Source organism: Acomys russatus, chromosome 9, assembly GCF_903995435.1.
Source record: "Acomys russatus chromosome 9, mAcoRus1.1, whole genome shotgun sequence".
In the NCBI taxonomy this organism is placed as follows: domain Eukaryota; kingdom Metazoa; phylum Chordata; class Mammalia; order Rodentia; family Muridae; genus Acomys; species Acomys russatus.
In genome coordinates, this window is record NC_067145.1 from 22,258,634 (window position 1) to 22,281,301 (window position 22,668).

Sequence of the window (22,668 nt, forward strand, 5' to 3'; positions counted from 1 at the left end):
CTAAAACCGACCAGGTAACACTGGGCTGGGAAGAGTGTAGCTCAGCGCTGGGATTAGACTGGGCTAGCCATGGGCTGGGAAGAGTGTAGCTCAGCACTGGGGGAAGACTGGGCTAGCCATGGGCTGGGAAGAGTGTAGCTCAGCTCTGGGGAAGACTGGGCTAGCCATGGGCTGGGAAGAGTGTAGCTCAGCGCTGGGGTTAGACTGGGTTAGCCATGGGCTGGGAAGAGTGTAGCTCAGCACTGGGGGACTCCTCTCTGTTCTCCAGATCTAGGTCACAGAAAGGCCCACACTGCTGTAAACCTGCAGTCTCCAGAGATGAAAAACGATCCTCGGCTTCATCCTGTTTCTCACTGGGTGGCAGTGAGTTCACATGCCCTGGGGACCTTGAGCTTGCCTATAATGAATGAGCTGGGCTAGCTGGAAGCTGTGCTCTATGCAGCTTCGTTCAGCTCCAGGGAATTAAACCATGGCAGTTAGAGGATGGCGTCAGACTGCCAGGGTGAATATGAGGAGAGCCAAGTGTAACAACCTTCTGGAATACTCTATAAATTGAATATGGCAGAGTAAGGTGAACATCTCTCAGAAAGATAAAGCCAGCTATGTTCCCCTAAGCTGGACAGACTTTTCATTTTCTGTACTGTACAAGAGGCTAATGGGTCACACTGCCCAGTGCACCATTAGATGACCCACACACCAGCGCTTTCTCACAGGGCAGCAAGTCTCCAGAGACTTCTTACTACGATAACTGAGTAAGCCAGCTCCAGTCAATGGGCACACAGTGCGAACTGCGTCTGTTGACCAAACTTTCTAGTAGCCATATTGGAGAAAGTAAAAAGAAATGCTAATTTAAACAGCAGTTTAGCCCTCCTGTGGGATATGTCATTTCAACATGGAGTGAGTATAAAATAATGACACAGAGGCTTTCCCAGCTAGAGGATGAATCGAGCGGTTGAGGTGAGCCACTAGGAAGGGCTCAGCAGCCTCCATGGTCTCCACAGGAATACTGACAGCCCATGTCAGAGAAGTCTCACTGACACTTTAACCTAGCACAGTTGCTGGGAATACCACACGCTTTGCAAATGTTAAAGCAGGTCTCCAAGCACTGTACCTTTCCTCAGGCACACTCAAGGCCTCTCCGGACAGCTCTACTCTCCCCACACATGCCACTGTGGCGCTTGGGTTGTCTTCAGATTCCTCATTCACACAGGCATACAATGGAGTTGGCTAAATAACCCTCAGAGTTATTTTCTCCAAGAATTTAATGAAGCATGGAGAGGCCGTGGAGAAATCTGATTCAGAAGAGGCTGGGTCCAGTCCCACCTCCCTTACCTGTGTTTCCCTTCCTATTTCAAAAGCAAGCCAGAAAAAAAAACCAGTAGCTGCTCTTTCTTCTCCACTTATGAATGGCACTGGCCCTCACGGAGCTGCCCCTTTGAAGCTGATGTCCCATCTTACTCCACCACCTCAGGAAAGGAGGTCACAGTTTCCGTAATGGGTGGATTCCATCTCCGTGGCAGAGGCGTGGGGATGGGGGTGAGGTGTGTAACACTGCGCGACGCGCTGCCCCACAGGGCAGGCCAGGCTCTGCTGTGCTTTCTCTCAGGCCTCCCGGGTGCTCTTACCTTTGTGGTTGAAGATGCCCTCCATCTCCATGCTGCTTCGGGAGTGGGCAATGCACAGTGAGCCGCAGGGCACGAGGCCTTCCGCTGCCGGGGACCTGTCAGTAGTGCGTACCAGGCACCAGTCGGGCTTGTCGTGAGGTCGCTCCAGAACCTCCACTGTCTGGCCACGACGAATGGTCAGCTCATTGCTGTTGCAAGCCGTGAAGTCATGGATCACCACCGTCAGCTCACAGCCACCAGAAAGCTGGGAGGGACAGAGAAAGAGGGACACAGGTCAGCAAGCAAAATCCAGTGGGCCTGACAGGGCTGTGAACTTGGCTAGGAATGCCATCTTCAGCCTGAAATCCTGTGGTGGGGTTAAAAGCATCACTAGAGCTGCCTGAAGGCTCTGTTCTGTCTCTTTGGAGCCATCAGATACGCATGCTCTTTCTCTCGTTCTCTGTGCTGGGAGTTTTCCGAGGGGTTCACCGTCAGCCCAGTGTGGTTTCTCATGCACTTCCAAATCTTTCTGCACCTGAGACATTTTTAGCTCCTTCTTTTAAAATGCTATGCACTCATCTTTAAACTTAGAACAAAGTAATAAAAACTGCCTAAAGACTGCTTAGGGAATATTCACAAAATAGACAATAAAGTTGAGTGTAGGATTTTCAAAGTGGTAAGGGAGTGAGTCCTCTCCACTGCAGCGCACAGGCTTCCAAGCATCCCTTGGGTCAGGGAGGAAACAGCAACAAAGAGTTGCAGAAAGGCCCAGGCACTGACCCTGGATGGCTTCTCCTCAGGACCCTCTGAGGACTTGATTCCCTCCTGAATTCCTGCACTTCACCAAGTTATCCCTAAGGACTCTTTTTACAGTTTTTTTTTTTTTTAATTAGTTTTCTATACATTAAAACATGAACATACAGCTCAAATGGATGTCTTGGGTGGGTACATAGAACTCATGAACATTTGCAGCAGGTTCATATTATAGTGCCTCCTCGAGGTGCCCACCTGGCCCTCTGCCCTGGGCTCCAGCCCCAGCTCTGGCCTTCCCACACCTGCGTGTGCTAATCCTTTAACCCATAACCCCACTCGCTCTGTTCACTATGCCCGCTCCCCCTTTTTTTTTTTTTCTTCTGACTCTAGTCCTTAGATCTTCTGTGGCACATTCATGAGGTCTATAGAGACATACACATGACCCAGGCTTGGAAAACAAGAATACGATCCTCCCACCACTGTTGCCCCTGCATGGCCTGTGTCCTGGTAGGTCGTCCCTTTGGAATGTTAGCTCCTTGGGGACAGGACTCGCCCGCTCCTACGTAAGAATCCCGTGACTGGCTTTCTGTGGCGAGGCTATCCGTAGGCTCCACTCTTCCCTATGTCACGTGGGTTCTCTGACCTCACACTCACGCTGGCATTCCCAAGGACCCCGCAGCTGATGACCCCCTGCTTCCAACTTTCCATCCCACAGAGGGAAGCTGGGACATGACTCGAATAATGTCCCCACTTGTGCTGCTCTCCAGGTGATGCCATCACCAGCAAGCTACCCAACTCAAACAAAACTCCCTCCTCCGCCAGAGCTGGTCAAGTGGCCTCCAGAGTAGCTTTCTAGTAACTTTCTTCCCCTGCAAACCTGCACTGGTTACTTTATTGCATTTCCCCAGTCTCCCTGTGAACCCCCAGCTCTCTCTTCGGTCCCATCGGAACAGTGCCATCAGGGTGACCTTTCAAAAAGCTTGGGTCTTCCTCTTCAAAACCTTAGGTACCATTTTCTTGATACAGGGCTCAAATCCTCATCTGCCTTCCAAGGCTTACGTGTTGACAGTTGCTTCTGAGATGGTCCTGGGCATACTTGGTCCACACTTCTATCCCTATGGCCAGAGGGCCTTGTATGCATTTCTCTATGTTCTCCATCTATTTTCTCTAGGAAGTCACTCCCATTTCTGCCATCCCTTTTTTTTTTCCTGAAACAACTTATACTTCATTTTTGAAACAGTGTGTGTGTGTGTGTGTGTGTGTGTGTGTGTGTGTGTGTGTGTGTGTGTCGTCAGCGGGAAGCAGGTCTGTGTCACTCTCCTGCTAATCTTTGTGTCAGGACTGAGGTCAGAGACAGGATTGGTCACCACCACTGCAGGGCCTGCAGATTCCTGAGAGGTCTGTGTATCCAAAGGGTGCAAAGCCCACAGAATGCTGGGCAGGCAGCAGGAAGAGCTCTCCTATGCACAGTTCTACCCTACTTCCCAGCGACTTGTCACTTCTGAGAAAGTTTAGGGATTCAGATTAAAAAATATGTCTGCCAGGCAACCACAGAGGACAGAAATAACACAGCTCTTTCCACCATGAAGCGCCAATCCAGGTCACAATGAAAACTCACAACTGTCCAAATCCCCTTCCAAGTTCTTATAAACTCCTTGTGGGAAAGCCGTGATAAAATTTACATTAGTTTCTGAGCAGATAGAGAAGCCATAAAAATGCCAAAAGCAGAAACACAGCCTGGGAAAGAATTTTCCTCACAGGAGCCTACGTTATGGAAGTGGTTAACTCCTCAACAAAGAGGAGAAAAGCTTCCTTTCTCAGTGAAAACAGAGCCAGCCAATGAAGTCCAGGAGAGCCCAGCCCTGCCCTTTGCATGCCCCATAACCCCATGACTAGGGGCAGCCAGCTCCCAGCTCAGGTCAGATCTCCAGGCTTTCCCCAGTGGCCCTTGCTGCTGCTCTGAGAAGGGCTCTACCCCACCCCAGCTCTGAGCTGGCTGCTCCCCCTTCCAGAGTCTCATTAACTTGTCAGGCCTCTCAAGCAAATGTGGTGGGGGTGGGGGTGGCTGCCCAGGAAGAGGAGTTAAGCTAGACTGTATTTTTGGCACTTTTTTTTTTAGACCTTTCCAGAGTAACCAAAAAGGATTGGAAACATCTGTGTACTTGACAGAGCCTAAGAAGTAACTGACAAAGAATCATAAACCATGTTAAAAAACATGCAAAGGCTCTCCAGAACTTAAGAAAACAAGAGTGCCGGAATAATATTTCAGAAAGTGCTAAAATTATCACCCCCATATTTATATATCCTTCTGTCAACTGGCTTTGCCCATCAGAAGAGACAAGAACCTATAATTAAGGTTAGGAACTACATGGGTGTTTGCCTGAGAAGGATCCCGTAGGCACTGTTTCAAGCTTTACATATTCAAATTTTAGTCCAGTGGGACAGTTGCTGGTTATTACACCCCGCACCCCCCCCCCCCCCCCCCCCCCCCCCAGTCAGTGCACCAATGGGGAGATCTTGCTGGGCTGGTCCCTGTCAGGGTCCACAGATTTTACAACTGAGTAGGACTACTGATGGCCTTTTCCCCTGGCAGCTTGCATAGCACCTTCCCACCCGGTGAGAGTCAGTCGTGTGTGTGTGTGTGTTGGACACCAGTTCTAGATCAATTCCTCCATGTCCAAAGTACATGGTGTCTTCAGCAATAGGGATTTAGATTTGAGTTCTGGGATACCAACAATGGACAATGACAATATCCTGAACTGTATGAGGGGGCCCCTTGGATCATCACAGAGAGCTTCCTTATGCTTGGCACTAGTTTTGCAATATAGCCTGTGGCTCTCGGGGGAGCATTATCATCCATGTTTTCTGCATGCACACACTTTGTATGTGTGGTTTTGTTTCACTTTATATTATGTGTGTGAGTGTTTGCCTGCATGTTTGCCTATGCATCACATGCATGGGGTGACCACAGAGGCCAGAAGAGGGCCTAGAATCCCTTCAGACTGGAGTTAAAGTTATGAACCACCATGTGGGTAGCAGAAATTGAAGCCAGGTCTCCTAGAAGAACAGCCAGTGCTCTCAACTGCTAAGCCACCTCTCCAGCCCGATTTCTGTATTTTAAATAAACTTATAAAATAGTGTTTTCCTGTGACATCTTCACATAGTGCTATTATCTCTCATTCCTCCCTTAAACCTAGTGTTGACCTATAGAACGTCTCCTTAAAATGAAGCTCGTTACGTTTTTAGAAAGTTTTTGTTGTTGCTGACATCTGTAATAATAACTACCTTGAGGAAACAATGCAAGTCATTCCTGATCTTAAGAATTATGTTTCTAAAAAAAAAAGAATTATGTTTCTAACTAGAAGTTCACAAGTCTGTGGAACTCCAGAGACCTGATGGCGTGCCTGTGCTGAGCGCCACTGTTCCTGTTTCATTCATCTAGCTTGACAGTTGCTGCCTCTTCGCCAGCCACTTTTCATGGAAGTTCCTATAACACTCTCCTCACTTTGCATTTTATAGATTTCCATCCAGGGTTCCCGGGCATGTCTGCTTAGCTCAGGAATGGGACTTATCCCGGGACGCACATTAACTTTTGTGAATGTCACCTCAGAAGACAAGAGAGACACATTTTCAAAACATCTTTCAATTGTCCACTACTGTGGTAACCAATAAGCATGGGAAAACATCTGGCCTTAAGTGGACCACAGGCACAGAAGTCACCAAGATGTTCCTCCTCCCAAAGCCACTGCCTTAGGAGAGGGCCACGGGAACATGAGTGACCTAGACCAAAGTCACGAGCAGATTCAAAGCAGGCCTCTTCCTGAATTCTCTCCAGGATAATGGAAAATAAACAGTTTGTCTTCTTTCCACTCCTTCATCGTTTAACCAAAGTCTTGTGTACTTCAACAAACTTTGTAGGATTGTTATCTTTTGGTTTCCAAAGAAACTGGGTCATATTGCTGCCTTGTCTCAACCCATGGCTGAGGTGCCCATGCAGTGGGTTTGGTCATGGGTTCCTCAACACTGTCACACCCCCACGCTGCGCACTCTAACAAGACAATGTGTGTTACAAGAACACACAGTTTTAAAGGGGCAGTAGCCAACACCTGGTTTGAATCACTAAGCTCTGAGAGCATCCTGAGCAAGCTGTACCGAAGATGGCTGGACAGAAATGGTGTGGTGGGTGATGCCTTCCTCCCTCAAGTGATCCAGAAGGAGATCAACTGCAGTGAATATCTGGCCAATTTTGTGAAAGCAACTCAAAAGGGAAAGACGGGGGTGGGGTGTGGTGGGGTGGGAGGGATGTGGTCTAATGGAGGCCATTCCTCCTACAGAACAAAGTGTTGTGAACAGCTGTACCCCACAACCCCCTACGTTCAGTTATTCAGAAACTCCACAAAGGAGTCCTGTGGCTTCATGCAGTTTCACACAGAGCAGACCAAACAACGATTACTTGGTTTAAGGGGATTAGAAAGTACAGCTCCACTGCAGGCCATGGACACAAAAGCAAAGGCAGCCACAGGCAGCCAGAACACACCCGGAATAAACGCCATTATGCCCCAGGTCCTCACTGCTGCCTGGCAGTTTTACGGAGGCTGGCAGATCAGCCCCCCGCCACACACACACCTCAACAGCATGAAGAACAGCCTCCCAGCCTCACACCAACATGGAAACCAGCTTACTTAAGGCCAAGATGAAGGAGATGTGTTCCTGAAAGCCCTTTGCCTAGGGATTAAGAGCATTTAAAGACAGGCTCTGACATGGAGGGCATTCACAGACACCCATGAAAGCCTATAAATGCCTAAAATAATAAATCCTGGGTTATAACTTTTTTTTTACCACAGAGTTTTAAAAAGCAAGGAAGTTAATCAGTGATAAACGCCTTCAAGACCAGCAGCCACTGCTCTCCATACTTTCCCTTTTTTTATTTGCTCACATGCATGAGTTCTCTGCTATGACTAGAAATCGTGGAAGGCATCCTTGAGTGAGTTGACTGTATGGACTGCAATGGAATATTAGTTGTAAAAGGATGGATTTAGAAGCTACAGCTAAAAGGCAAACTCTGAATGTAAAAAGAAAACATCAGATGGAGGCAGCTGCGTGTCGGGGTCCCAGGTGCTGCCAACAGTATCTGAATGAGGCTGCCTTTCCCTTGCTTCTCACATATCAGAAGGGGATGCGGGAGCGTGCTGGACAGGCCTGCGATGCCAGGGCAGCATGCAAGTCAGATCTCTGTGTGAGGGGGCAGTGGCTGAGGGCAGGGCAACACAGGAAACCTCTTGGAAGAAACCTCTCTGCTGGGTTTCCTTTTTAAAGTGGAAAACCTGCTATAAACCCAAGAACCCTATCCTCACCTGTGCCCCTCAACAGGAAGGCAGAGTCCCAAGTCTGTCTAAGGCTTATTACCATGTTCAATAGTAACCATGGCCATACCATGTAAAGTTTACACAAAAACATACATTTTGGTTGTTATATGTATTAGTACCTTACCTCCTTGCTAGGTCAAAACACTTAACAAAAGCAACTGAAGAAGAAAGGGTTAATTCTGGTATACACTGTGAGGGGAGAGAGCTAATCCTGGTGGGACTGATCACACTGTGCTCACAGTCATGAGACTGTTTGCTTCCTCCACCTTTCCTAGAAGCCAGGCTACAGGGTGGTGTTACCTACAGTCCACACTGATCTGCTCTACTCAGTTAAAGCTATCTGGAAACCCCTAACAAACGCTCAGAGCCGTGTCTCCGAGGCAACTCCAAACAAGCGTGCAATGCAGATCAACAGCACACTAAACTTACCAAACCACTGCCTTTTCTTAGAATCAGGCTTTGTACTACAGGAGTTTTTATTTTCTTGTTTTATTTTATGAGAGTCCTTAAAAAGTCTTCTAAAATAATACTACAAAACCACAGTTACTTAGGAACTAGAAGAATGGACAGGAAGAAGGAAACCCATTGCACATGGAGAACTACACAGGTGACTGAAAGTGTCTGTGAGTGCATGAACGTACCATGTACATTCTCACTTTAGTGTATGTGCACACTGCCATGATGCAGCTAATTTAGTAAGATGGGAGATGATGCAAACTGAGCAAGGACAGCCATTCAATATGTGTTATGCTCTTGGAAGACTACCAAAGTGCACAGGCCAGGCACTGGAGCTGAGCAACTCAACCGCAAGACTGCATATGACTCCGACACAACACAGTTATCCTTTACATCCACCGTGACAAGTGTCCAGCCTGGGGGTGAAACTGATATAGACAGTTAACCTGCATTAGCAGCGATGGAAGCCAACTGCACATCTGGCAGGAAGTAGGATGCTCCTCTTACCACAAAGGCAGACACCGCTCATATTTATACAGGACTCCTTAATCAGTGTTGCAATGTTGTAAAGACCAGCGTGTAGTCCTAGTGCTCATGGGGGCAGCACTAGCCCCATTAACACAGAGGGACACTGGGTACAAAGCAGTTAAAAACATGGTCCAGGGTAGCTGAGGAGGAAGAGGCTAGAAGTCTGCTGGCAAGCATGTCGTCATCCTTGGGGTCCTGTACTTGGATGTGCACCATGCCCTTCAGTACTTCTCCAAGTGAGGTCCCTGAGGAGGTGAGCCCCACATGCTATCCCATAGAAGACTTTTTGAGCTCTATGACCCAAATCTATTATGTGTGGAAACCCTACCCCAGCCCTGGGAAATGCATTGTTCTGAGCAGGTCGGGCAGTCCTGTGCCTTGCCTGAGCAGGGGTGGGAGAGCCCTGATGTGCAGGGGATGCAAGCAGAATCCTTCCTCCTTGAGTAGGGAAGTCATATTTTAAACTGCACTGGCTTTGGCTACTTTTCCGACTACGTTGATTATTATTACAGAACTGTAAACCAGTGTAGTGTAGGGTCACATGACCAAAACGCTAGCTTTAAAACTGCACAGAATGTAATGTCCCTGACATGGGGCTTCAACTTCATTGGGAGAACTGCTATCTGGTACTTTTTAAGATAGGCGCATCCATAAATAGGATGTGTAGATTCATAACGCCTGTTATAAGCTTAAGTGGAATTCATGCAAAGAACCCACTCAACTGATGCTATACTCCTTGGACAGAAGCTCTTGGGACAGTCTACCAGCAGGCCGGGGGGGGGGGGGGGGTTCTTCCGTACACTCCGTCCTTGCTTTGGTTTTATTCACACCCCGCCCCATCTGTCTCATGACACAGATTTGTTAAATGATAGAAATCACAGACTAACAAGGAGAGACTGAGGAGATATTCAAAGGGGTGTCTTCGGTCCACTAAAAACACTCAGCAGCAGAGTCTGCTCCACTGTAAAAGAGTAAGGGCTGAAGATGTCAGATGATTAAATCCACAGTCTGTGTCTGGCTCCATCTCCTACGTGCCCCAGGGCTACATCAGCCCCGGGTCAGACCTCCTCCCTATCTCAGGAGATGCGCTGGAACAGTGATCTAAGATTCTGGAAAGCACTGGGGGTTTTTTGGAACACAAGTTACATTTTTATAAGATCATTTTATCAGCCTAAGTACCATGAGCATCAGCAGAAATTGGAGTTAAACTCACATCTGGAACAAAAAGATGACATACTTTAAGACTGATGTTCTCTGAGTAGGAAACGGGCTTGTGGACCATGGTTTGTGTGCTGACCAGCATAATGGAACTGTGCCCTGGAAAGAGGCTGTCTCCGGAGCCCCTCCTCAGCTGACTCTTGTCCTAAACCTCTGGAGCCTCGTCTGAGGATTGCTAACAGCTTTGGCAGACCACTCTTCCCATCACAATAATCTAAGAGGCTAAGCAATACCCCCACCCTACTTCTGAACTGGAACCAAATTCCAGGATAAAGTAACTCATAACAGACACAATAAATCAAGTCAACAAGGCAGAATATCTTAAACTGTACCCCTGCCAGAAGCATCTGCCTGTAGCTGTTTAAATGTGCAATTAAGTAGGGTGGAGAGAACCTTGAGGCGCATGAAAAACTGTAGACCCTGGAGATCAGGGGGTGCTGGCTACACCAGGCTGGAAGGGCAGAGCGCCACGCCTTCTGTCGCAGGAAAGGATGCAGTTCTTTGCTTTCAAAATGCCTCGTTTTCGCATCATCCACAGACTGAAATCTTTGACTGGAGAAGCACAGGTACAATGATGACTGAGACAAAGCCTACACAAGCACGGGGTGCACACACTCCTACCTCCCTTAGGGGCTAATGAGAGTGCCTGTGTGGCCATTCTAGTCCCTACCACAGGACCAGAAGTAAAGACACCTACTCAGTCCTGACAGCACAGGCACACAGGTCACCCATATTTCTCCCTCACAACCTGCTAAGGACCCTGATCTCACCTAGCGGCACTAAAGGAAAGTGTTGTCACATTTATAATAAAGGACTTGAAGTGTTGCCACTTCAAGATTGTTAAGAGCCATGGGCTCCAGGACTGGGGCTGCGGGGGTGACAGGCTGTGAGCCATGTTAGCTTCACTTCCTAAACCGGGGAGGGCGGCCACGCAGAGCAATCCTTGGGGACTGCTGAGCTCCAGAGCAAGCCTTAGTGACGGCTCTAGTGATGACACCACTGGATGAAGAAAATGAAAATTCATTCATTATCTTCACGGATGAAAGATTTGAAAGGGAGTGTTCTTGTAACGCTGATGTCCCAGGAGACCCTCAAGGCAGAATGGCCAGTTATAATAAACCCATGCTCTGGTAGCAATTAGTCTTCCTCATGTATCAAGTGACAACAGAATCTGCCATACTCCCAGCTCACATAATCCCTTGTCGTATAATGATGCTCATGCCTCGGGGGCCAGGGCTCTGGCAGGGGTGGGGCAATGGGCAAACCTATCACTAACACAGCGACTGTTCTGAGATGGACAGGGCACTTACTTCTATACTCCATGGCTACCCATTTATTTACCTGTTAAGTACTTAAAACAAGAACTGGTCTTGCTTTCTGGGCCAACCTTGAGAACAGCCTTCACCAGCCTTCCAGGAGGAAACTTAGTACGCTCATCTCCTTTGCAATTTTATTTCAAAGATTTATTTCTCACAGACTTTCAAGCTGGTATTTACGGTAAGCTCAGAGTTGACCACGAGAGGACATCTTGGGTTGTCTGGATGTAAATGGCTGTTCTTGTCATTTATAACAATTTGATCTACCTTTTCTTCTAGGTGACGGTCCCATGAGAACTGACAAGTTAACTCCTTCAGCTCTTAAAAAGCTAAAAGCAACCCCTCCCCCCAAACAATTGGTATGTTTTGTATCTTTCTAAACAAATTGCTATGGGCTGGGAGAAATGTTCTTAATTAGCGAATGGCTGCTCATGTCATGACTATACCCATCTGACTTCCTACTGCTGCCCCAGTGGCTGAATGTTGCTGACTTGCCTACCATGCCAGCCCTCAATATAACAAAAGGCACATTTTTGTCTTCTAGTCCTGCTACGTGAGGTTCTCTAAGCTTGAAGACTTGACATTCAGTAGAGTCAAACAGTAGGATGTAAAAAACAAAACAAAACAAAACAAAACAAAAAACCTGACTCCTTAGGGCTGTGTGGAGAGCAAGGACTGACTCTGACATGAACTCTGTTGGCCCATATTTGACCACTTCCCCTTGGTGGGGAGGCCTGGTGGCACTCAGAGAAAGAATAAGCAGGCTACCAAGATGAGACTTGATAGGCTATGACCATATGTGGTGGTGGGGGAGTTCCCCTTTGGTCACAGACCTAGGAGAGGGGAATAGGGTGAAAGCGGGAGGGAGGAACGGGAGGATGCAAGTGAGGGGAAAACAATTGAGATGTAATCTAAATAAATTAATTAATTAAATGTTTAAAAAACCCACCAATTATTCTGGAAAAGCTCTGAAAATGGGTCACTCTGCAGAGCAGTATTTTAATCTATTTCCTTCTGTCCTGGAAACTACAATGTGAACCCGAAAACACGAGTAAGACATGGCCAATGTCTATTTAATGCACCATCTACAATGACCCCCCAGCACTGGCCTTCCCAAGACAGGGAAGTTTGAGCAAGGCCTCCTCTGAGCACAAGGGGACTGCGAGAACCCACGTCTCACAGTCAGAGCGCAGCAACGAAACAGCTTGTACTGGAGCGAGAACCTGTGAATGTGGAACCGACACAGCTGAAAGGAAACGCTTTTTATTGCACTATTTTTGTTTCAGACTCTGATCTACAATCCAGAACTGGAGCATAAGTCATCTCAGTAGGAACAGAACATTCACCAGGACGCGATCTCTTGGCTTCGACACGGGACTTTTCTCATTTTCTGCCTGCCTCACAAAACCTAGGACTACCAACCTCTGCTGTCTGTCAGCTCATCCTGCGGGTCTTTGGATTCTACAAGAAGAACCCTGAGACACTTGGGGCTTTTCTGGGGGAAGCGCACCTGCATACATGCCTTAGACAAAACAGAGATACGTCCTTTTTGTAGTCATCACTGTCCAAGCCAAGTCTACTGTTGTAGAACTTTCTGTATTCTGCGTACCCCAAGTTCTAATAGGAAACTCAGGGCCCACTTTGGAGAATGTTAGCACCCCTGCCTCAGACAAAGCTCTGGTTTGTCTGGGTGAAATTTTATTTTAGGTAACAGATTCTTTGGCTTACAGATAAAATTTAAATGAGGTATACTGTCTTCCAAGACTGACATATACCATGTGACTGACTGAGAGGGCATAAGAGGAAGGTTGGAAAGATTTCTTCTGAGTTTTCCGTACTAGTCTCACTTTACCCTCCAAGTCTCTATACTGCCTTGAAATCCTGACACCCCTCCTAGAATCCAACACTTTACAATGCTAAAAACATTTTTGCTGAACATACACTGACTGAAAGGGGCAGTGCTGGTGGCCCACTCACCTTATCACTGTCCAGTGTGTTCTGAGATGTCCGGGAGGCAATGGAAATGGTGTCGGGTTGGCTGCTGCCATCCCCTTGGCTGTCCAGGTCCTCTCCATCCCTAGTGGAACACAGACACGCTCAGTTCCCAACAACGCAAGCTGGTAAAGGCCACCTCCCAGCTGGAAGAAACCCACATCAGACTACATAACCCATCCTACAACCAGCTCCCACACGCCATAGCAGGCCATTCTGCTTGCTTTGTTTCCAGACTGTCTGTATGAAATACAGTCTTTTGCCTGTAAGAATGCATGAGCACCACGTATATGCCTGGTGCACACAGAAATAAAAAAGCATCGGGTCTGCAGGAACTGAAAGATAGTTGGGAGCCACCTTGTGGGTGCTGCGAACAAACCCAGGTCCTCTGCAAGAGCAACAAGTGCTCTCAAGCACGGAGCCACCTCTGCAGCACCATGCCATTCTGTGCTGAGGGCAGCTTTTGGCTTGGCAATATAGTAAGTGCCCATCATATCTTCCCCTTGAATGCTCAATATAGTGAACTGACCAACTAAGGCTCATTTCCATTTCAGAAATGAAAAACAAACAAACAAACAAAACAAAACAAGTGTTCCTGTGAGGGAAAGAAGAGGGATTTATACATGGCCTTCTGTTTGCTTTCAGCCAGGACAGCCTCTTGTCTCGACAAAGCAATGCATATAAATCACACAGGCTCAGAGTATCTGAGATAAACAGTGAGGCGCCTTCCTCCCTCTCACAAGCTGTCATGCACTGACCTCCTCCCCTTCTGCCTCGCTGCTGGCGCTGTTTTGGGGATGTGGATGGGTTCCTTCAGAGCTCCTCTCAGGTGCACCGTCCTCTCCTGTATCACCTCCCGGATATGCTTTATCCAGTCCTGCTTGTTCTCGATGCTGGATGCCTGTGCAGGTGGGTGAGCCATCAGGGCACGGTGTCCTTCCACAACCTGGGCCCACCACACACAGGCTTCCCACGCACCCCAGACTTTCCTGTTTCCAAAAGACCTCCCGGAAAAGCAACCACAACTCAGTTTAATTTACTAGCAAGAAAATGACTCTAATTTTACATAGTTTGATTAAAACCATTTTTTTCCTTTGATAAATGAACATGATTATAGATCTCTCGCTATTCAAGTAATCAATCTTCAGTACCAAGACCCATTAAGTGGCCCTGGGAGATTATAAAAACAGAACCACTCCCAATCTGAGACCTCAAGGAGGCCACCGAAGCATAAGCTATGTTTTGGTCAGTGTCCAGAAAACCATCAGCAGGGCTGTGAAGGAGCCACCTGGCCCTGCTGCTTGTGCCTGAACTGCTAGGCTGGCTGCTGGTCTCCTCCAGGGCGCCTCAGATGACATATCCTACTCTCTCCCCCTAGGAACTCCACAAAGGAGCCATGTAGGAGTGGGCACACTGGAAATGTGCTCAAAGGCATACAAGGCCCCACAGCAGTTTCAGGAAAACATTCCCTGGAAATGCCATAGACAGAAGCAGCAGCCCTCAGTCAGCAATGAGGACTGTTTTCTAACTTCCTGTGAAAAGCATTGGCCTCCTCTGACATAAAGACCACGGCCATGAGTGACTACAGAGGTTGTCCATGGGACCCAGAGGAGATCACAGGGGATGGGGGGTGGGGTGGCCATGGTGCGCATCTCACCCAAAACCACAGTCCACACTGGGAAGACACTGAAACTGACAGCTCTTTCTACACAAACCATGCTGTCCTTCAGTTACTTAGAGTGCTAATTCTAATTCAAAAAATAAAGGGGGAGGGGCCTTTGAAAGCTCCAGATCTATCAGAGTGTACAAGTCTGACACAAACATGTGGAGATTAAACAATGATGGATCCAAGAAGAACATTGGTGCCGTCTGGAGAAAATGGAGGAAAACTGTGACTGTGTTACCGAAGCAGTTTTCTTTCTTACCTATGCAAATGAAGACAGTCATTCTGTATTAGAAGCACTAGGTCATCCATTACAATGAAGAGCCCTTCCATCAACAGTACCTGAAGGACTTGTGTCTATACCCTCAGTATCTATACAACTGTCAAGACCCTCACTGCAATTGGCAACACTGTCCCCATCTTTATCATCAGTGTCATCATCATCATCACATCCTCACCAGTTCACCATCTACACCATCATCTCTACCGTCAACAGCATTGATCACTGAAGTCTATAGTGCATTTTCTTCTTCATCTTCAATGCATTGCCACCACCTCAAAGCCACCTAAAATCAAAGCTCATGCCATTTCTGTTTGGCCTTCCTCGAAAGGCAGAAGGTGTTATCCAAACTTATCTACACATTTTGCAAATTTTTGTCTTGAATACGTTGTAACAAGTTTTGAACTATAGAAAAATTCGAGTTATCTAAAATTTATTTGTTGGTACACTTTATATTTTATGGGGCTCTATGTCAGTACTAACTGGCCCTATACGTTCACTGAAAACAGTCCATTGTGAACATGTAAACAAAGAGCTTAGAATTATAGTGGCCCCACAGTGGTCAGTATGACCTGGCTGGGGCCATGTAACCTTCAGATGAACAACTCAGTTTCTGGAAATACCAAAGCAGGATTAAGGCATGCAAGAGGGAATGCGGTAACCTAAGTGCCAGTTCTGCATCAGTATCTCACCACACTACTCTGGCTCCCCTCACAGCCTAAAAATCGTGAGCTAAGTTCCCCACAGCATCCATAAACCACCTACGGCATTTCCAGGCACATAGAAAGATAATTACATCTATATTTTCTAAAATATAGATGGGGCTAGTACACAAGACACTTTTAGATTTCTTTGCAATTCTTAGGAAAAGTTAGTATACTCAAAACAGAGTTTAATCAAAAGTGAGGGGGGGCACAGAGGGAGGGAGAGAGGGAGAAAAGGAGAGAGGGAGAGAGAAGAGAGAAGAGAGAGAGAGAGAGAGAGAGAGAGAGAGAGAGAGAGAGAGAGAGATTTTGAGATTTTTGGTTTCACCAATTCCAACAGAGCACAAAAAAGTCAAATAAAATGACATGGAATACGTATAGTTCAATAAAGAAAACAGTATATATCTCTACAATTAACATACACATTGCAAGCCCCCAGCTATAAATCAACATACCTTAAGGACAATTTTATTATCTGAAGTCGGTGTCCTCCCCACCCACAGTGCAAATTTGCAAGGATCTCCTTCAACATGTTCTGTGACACCCAACTCTGAGGTCTGAATAAAAAGATAATTAGATATTTAGAAAACTGTACAGTGTTGGTAGGATTAGAACACAGACAAAGAGCAGCCTTTGGTTGCTGATGGCTGTGCTAATGCCTTTGTTCAGTGGTTCTCAACCTGTGGGTCACAACCCCTTTGGGGGTGGAATGACTCTTCCACAGGGGTTGCCCAAGACCACTGGAAAACACAGATATTTCCAGTATAATTCTTAAAAGTAGCAAAATTACAGTGATGAAGTAGCAATAAAAATAATCTTGTGACAGGGTCACCCCAATGTGAGGAACTGTGTTAAAGGGTGGCGGCTTTAGGAGGAAGACTGAGAACCACTGCCTTAGTTGGTGAGAGGCAAGTTGGGACACACAGACTGTTTTCACCTTTGAGCACTGCTGGAGACTGCAACAGGGCTTAATCATCAGAATGTGCTGAAGACAAGGCCCAGCCTTAGAATCAAGCATGAGGATTCTGGTTCAAAGGGGCACTCCCACAATGCACTCTGAGCAGCAACACTCTTTGACAGAAGGCAAAAAGGCCTAACATCTGACTTCATCTGCAACATTAGCTTTCAGTATTTCATCATGACTGCAGTACCAAGGGACAAAACCCGTCTGTGGACATGACATATCCAGAACACAGCATCTTCCCCCATGGTCAAACCCACCCAACGCCTCTCCCTCCAGCAATGGGAGTGACTCATAGTTTGGAACTCCAAAGGCGGCCTCTGTGGGATCTTAATTTTTAAAATATAAATTAAACTAAGATGTACTGATTTCTAAAACACACAAGCTTGCCTCCAAGGGCAGCTTACAGCTGCAGTAAAATGACTACCTGGCAAGAATGAGGTTCTAATTTCCAGCTGGAGTGTGACCTAGCTGATGTAAGGCCACAGGGAGATCCAAATAATAATCAGATCCAGGTAACCAGCCAAAGTAGGGGGAGGTGTTTTCAGATTCCAGATTATTATTTAAAAAAAAAAAAAAAAATCTATACTTGAGAATCTCTGTTCTTCTGGGAGTTTGACTGATATTGCCAAAATCTGTAATGCTAAGTCATTCGAATGTTAGCTATCTAAAGCTGTTTTAAGGACCTCTGACATGATGACAACTCGATGGCATTCTGGTTGTTTTCTGGGTGGTAAGGTCACCCTCATCTCCACCAACTCCTTCTGCCTGACTCTGCACAACAACTCTGTGCTGGCACCCTCTGAACAGTGGCCTTGACAAAGGTCAAAGTGCAGGAAGTGATATTTTGTCCTGGTTTGCAACTTCCAGAAAGCCTGGGCTGGCTGGTGTGGAGTAGTAATGCTAATAGTTCTGGACGTGCTCCTTTCCCCAGCAACACACTGACATTGGACACATATACACTGCTAGAGCACGGCCACAGTCTCTGCAATGGGCAGGCCTGCCTGGTAAATGAAACCCTTCAAACATTATTTTTGTGCATATATATTTTTTAATCTAAAAATGATATTGTAAAAATAAAAATCTTTACATTTACTTTCCATAAACCAATTTCTAATGGAAAAACCGAATCTTCATTGTTATGAATCTGTAGTGAGCTCACCAAGTAAGGCTGCCTGCATATACTTTTATATTTATGGATTGATGAGCAACGAAAATAATTTTATGGGTGAGGTCACTACAATGTGAGTAACTGTGTTAAACAGCTGCAGCAGTAGGAAAGTTGAGAACCACTGTCCCACCGGGCTGCTTCTTCACCCTGCAGTTAGCAGCAGTTACGGTCTCAGGAAGAGAATCCCCAGGCCCACAGATTACCAGGACGCCCTCTAGTGGGCTCGGGTTGCAGAGAACTTAGCTAAGGAAGATAGAAACATCACGTTTCAGATCTCATTCTACAGGAGTCTGGGAGGCAAACTGTTTTTTTCTGTTTCTGTCCATTGGGATTTTTTTTTCCCCCTGAATTCTTGAGAAATTGCATGCACTGACTCCAGGCTTCAAGATCCTTGTGATTAGCCATAAGGGACCCTGGGAACCGAACTTGGGTTGTTGGGTTCTCTGTTATAAAAGGCATGTTTGTAACCTCTGAGTCATGTCTGCAGGCTGCAGTCACACTACCTGTAGACTTGAACTCTGGACACTCGTACTTACAAACAACTTGCTTTTGTAGAGGTACTTGCTTCTCCCACTGGAGTCTTTCACTTCTTTACTAAAGACTAAGGACATTTCAAAAAGGAAGAGATGCCGCTCTCGACCCTTGCGGATTAAGGTTTTTGGGTCCCACACTTGGAAGGATTCCTGCAGGATGAGTTCTCCCTGAGACTCAATGTTTTCGTCAAACCCTGCAACATGGAACGAAGGGAGGCCAGTCAGTTCAAAGGAAGAGTGATCACGACTCACAAGGGCGCACTGCTACCTCATCTGTGAAACGCCCTTGGGTTGGTTTTCCATCTGCCTCCCCGACACCATGCTCTTCACAATGGGCCCCAACCAAGGAGAATTCTTCCTAAAATACTATTCTGCATATATTTTCCCAAGTTCAAAAAATTGAGGAGTTCCTCATAGCTTTATTCTTTACTTCCATTCCTGTCTGCTGCCTTACATCATTAGCAATCTGGTTTAACTACCATCTTCCGTGTCCCCCAGTCGCAGCCTTCGCCCAGGCAACCTCCTCCTCTGACCAGAGCGACTCCATCGCACTGCCCACACTCCAGCCTCTGGTTCATTTCCTCTTTGGCCCGAATGCCCCTCCCTGACTCTCTGCTCAGGCCCCAGTCTGGTGGAGACAGCTTTGCTAACGCACCTTCTATGAGTCTGGAATACCCTGCACATCCGTCAGCCTGGACCGGGCCACGTGCTGGCCTCCCTAGCTATTCTTTCATCACAAATGTGGCCACCAGGACTTAGCAAAGTGGCACCTGGGGCATAAGCTGCCCACACCCTCCATTTCTGTCTCTTCTTTACAGCAGATGCTCCCACTAGGGCCCCCGTTTGTCATTTGCCTGTCCCTTCACAGCTAGGAAGAGCTAGGCACCCCAGCTCTGGGCAAGTGAGAAATAACTGTACAGTAGTACGGTTCCCCCCACCCACATGCTCTGTACTTCCTGTGAGTGGGATGGGAGTGTGATCCTGAAGCCTACTGAGACTATCCAAGTAGGAGAACACATAGGACAGAAACGGCCAGAACTCAGTCCTTCTTTATGACATCATGAAGAGCAGCCATAGTCTTATGCCAGAGAAAGAAAAATCACTGCTGCTTGATCTCCGAGTTCCTATTACATAGTGGCATTGTGGGTCCTAGTTAGTAAATCTCTTGACGCTACCAATGAAATTGCATGAACTAGCAAAAGCACTCGGAACAGAGCCTATGCCATGCTAACCTTCACAATGCAGAAGCAGCTTTATTAAACAGAAGCATCTGTGCAAACTGGAATTGCTATAACACCTGTTGGACACATTCACCTAATTTGTTTGCCATAGTACACACCACATTTAACTGCTTCAGCAGACATCCGCTTTGTGTAAACATCTAGCAACAGGCATGGGAATGGGGAAGTAACAAGATCTTCTATAGCCCTGGGGTATCCATTTACACCTCCATTAGCAGGGAAACCAGGTAGCATTAGCTAAGAGCTAAGTGCCACAAAGTGCTTCTGGAGTATAGGATGGTATGGCTGATATCAAGCCAAGACAGCACATAGCATCAGTGGAAGATGGTGCAGATGTGGGGATGTGGGGCATCCTGTTACCTTCCAGCATGCTGAGGTGCATGGCATCATTGGCTCGCTTTGGCACACTGAGCATTACCTCGAGGCCATCTTTAATCTCCCCCTTCCCCTCCTCACAGCACGTGAGCAGCTCCTGTAACGGTGGAAGAATATCAGTATCATGAACAAGCAAAGGATTGCAAACGCTCCGCCAGCGACCTCTTAGCAAACAGCCAGAAATGTGTGAAAACTCACAGTGCTCAAGAAATAAACAGACTAGCCAGCTGGAGCTTTTTCTTATTAAAAAAGCGAATTCCTCAAAGGACAACTGTGTTTGTTCTACCTGAATGAAGACAACAGTGGAGGAAGACAGATCCAGTCACTATTCAGGAAAAAGTCTGGGATACCTGTCAACCACCAAATTTTCAAAATGAGAAGATAAAGTGTTGCTGGTTTGTAAGGAATAAGCAGCTGCAGGTGACAACTGACAGTCATGCCAGAGCCCCCTGTCCAGCTGACTGTATAACCCACAATGCCAGTGGCTATCTGGACCCTGAATCTGAACACCTCTCCTCTGTGCAGGGTGCTCAGGGAGGCTGTAGCAGGAAAGCCTCACGTGTGTGTGTGTGTGTGTGTGTGTGTGTGTGTGTGTGTGTGTGTGTGTGTGTGTGTGTGTGTGTAATTCCATTTCCTCACCACTTGGACGAGCGTCAGCTGCCCTGTGATAGGACAGCAGGAAATGTGCCTTTACTCCTGATGGGTCTGAGGTATTCCTTCATCAGGTGTCAGGGCCAATATTAGTCACAACAACCTTGTGTATGTGATGTACAAGAGATCCAGAGCAATGTGGTCTAGAGCAGTGGTTCTCAACCTGTGGGTTGCGATCCCTTTAGCAACTGTCTACCTCCCAAAATATTTACATTAAGATTCTTAACAGTAGCAAGATTACAGTTACAATGGAAAAAAAAAATGTATGGTTCAGAGTCACCATATAAAATAGTCACGGCATTAGGAAAGTTGAGAATCACTGGCCTGGAGGAACTCAGTCCCCAGCAGGCATTTTCATTTGTGGTCAGGTGTCTATGCTTCTGAGACGCTGGGCAAAACCTGCCTTAAGAACACAATGTGCCTCAACTTCCGCCTGTGCAGACAGCCTTCCCACCAGGGAGGTCTGGTGGAGTTTATTACGATTCTCCAGTAGAACTTCTTGGGAAAATGAGAAAGATTTAGAACTAGAAGCAGAATCTTTGTGGAAACACAAACTGAGGACAAAGCCTGGAGGGCACTAAGAGATAACTAGAGACAAAATACTTTTGTAGAATTAGGGAGCAAAGGGGAAATGGCTCGAATGCAAACAAGCTAAACTTAGCCTTCTGGCTTGCTTCGCGCTCACAACACGCTGAACACACACACTGTTGTAGTGATGGCCCATCAAGTCACTTCTATATACACGTCCAGGAGAGGGGGTGTGGTGTGCCTTGATGGTGCACTGTGTGGTGTATGGGTGTGTGGGTGTGTGTGAGTGTGTACAGAAGAGATTTTCCAGCAGAAACATCCCATAAAAGACATAAAAGCAAGCAGGTATGTTCTATGGTTTTGGCATCTTTCTTGCTGAGAGAGCTTTAGCTACCCTTAGCCTCAGTCTCCTTCTGTGGAAACCAGCTGAGACAGACAGGACTGATGGGCAGGCTACAAGCTACAGTTTCATACACCTCACTTTGCCAGACAAAAGCTGTACTTTTAACGCAGCAAGAAAACACAGATTAATGACATAATGCGCTGGTGGCAAGTTTATTCTCCTCTATATGGTTGAAACGAATCAAACTTAAATTTTTGCAAATTTTGCAAGGGCAATGTTAGTTATACTTAGAAAGCAGAGGCCAGGCTGACAGAAGCCCTTTGATCTATAAGCCATGTGACGAACGGCTAGCAGCCACAGGGCGCTGCATGAGGGCAGGGTGCTGTGGGTTCAGTGGAAGACCTGGGCATCAGCTAGATCTGGGTTCAAAGCTGGCAATGATTCTGGGCAATCTCCTGACCCCGGGCAGCTGGTTTCCACACCTTCTGATCAACACTGCCACAAGTTAAACATGTACAGGGTGTAGTGTGCATGGCCTGGCCCACAGTCTGTGCTAGAGTCTGAGGATATTGAAGGACCAAGGGCTGGCAACTTATTTCCCAGTCAAAAGCCACTTTACGTTACAGACAAGTGCTAACCAGTACCTTTGGTGCACAGCCAGGCAATATGATCTTATGTAACTGCTCAGTGAGAATGTAGACAGGTCAAGATAGATGTTAACAGAGATGAGATATGATAGATAATGATTTTCATTCAGAAATTTAGACCCAACAAGATAGGAAAGATGTTTGCTTCAAGTTTGCCAAACACAAATAGCCAAATCACCATGAACGTAACATTTATGTAAATTCAGAATGTTTCATGGTTCTTCCTTCTGTGTGTAGTTTATTTTATTCATGTGTAATAATATAAATGTGTATGTTAAAAAAGAAACATAATAAAAATGAAAAAAAGACTCAAGTCTGCAGCTGAACACGTGGATTCA

At 46.7% G+C, this 22,668-nt stretch overlaps 1 protein-coding gene across 1 annotated transcript in view; it reads right to left on the reverse strand.

The window, feature by feature from the left end:
• Trio (trio Rho guanine nucleotide exchange factor) overlaps positions 1 to 22,668 on the reverse strand; it is a 289,251-nt gene that overhangs the window by 73,973 nt on the left and 192,610 nt on the right. The window contains exons 29-34 of the mRNA XM_051151014.1: positions 20,147 to 20,258; positions 18,549 to 18,739; positions 16,336 to 16,437; positions 13,992 to 14,134; positions 13,219 to 13,318; positions 1,626 to 1,869 (exon numbers count right to left, since the gene is read on the reverse strand). Coding sequence (XP_051006971.1) covers positions 1,626 to 1,869; positions 13,219 to 13,318; positions 13,992 to 14,134; positions 16,336 to 16,437; positions 18,549 to 18,739; positions 20,147 to 20,258 — 892 coding nt within the window. The remainder of the gene's footprint in view (positions 1 to 1,625; positions 1,870 to 13,218; positions 13,319 to 13,991; positions 14,135 to 16,335; positions 16,438 to 18,548; positions 18,740 to 20,146; positions 20,259 to 22,668) is intronic.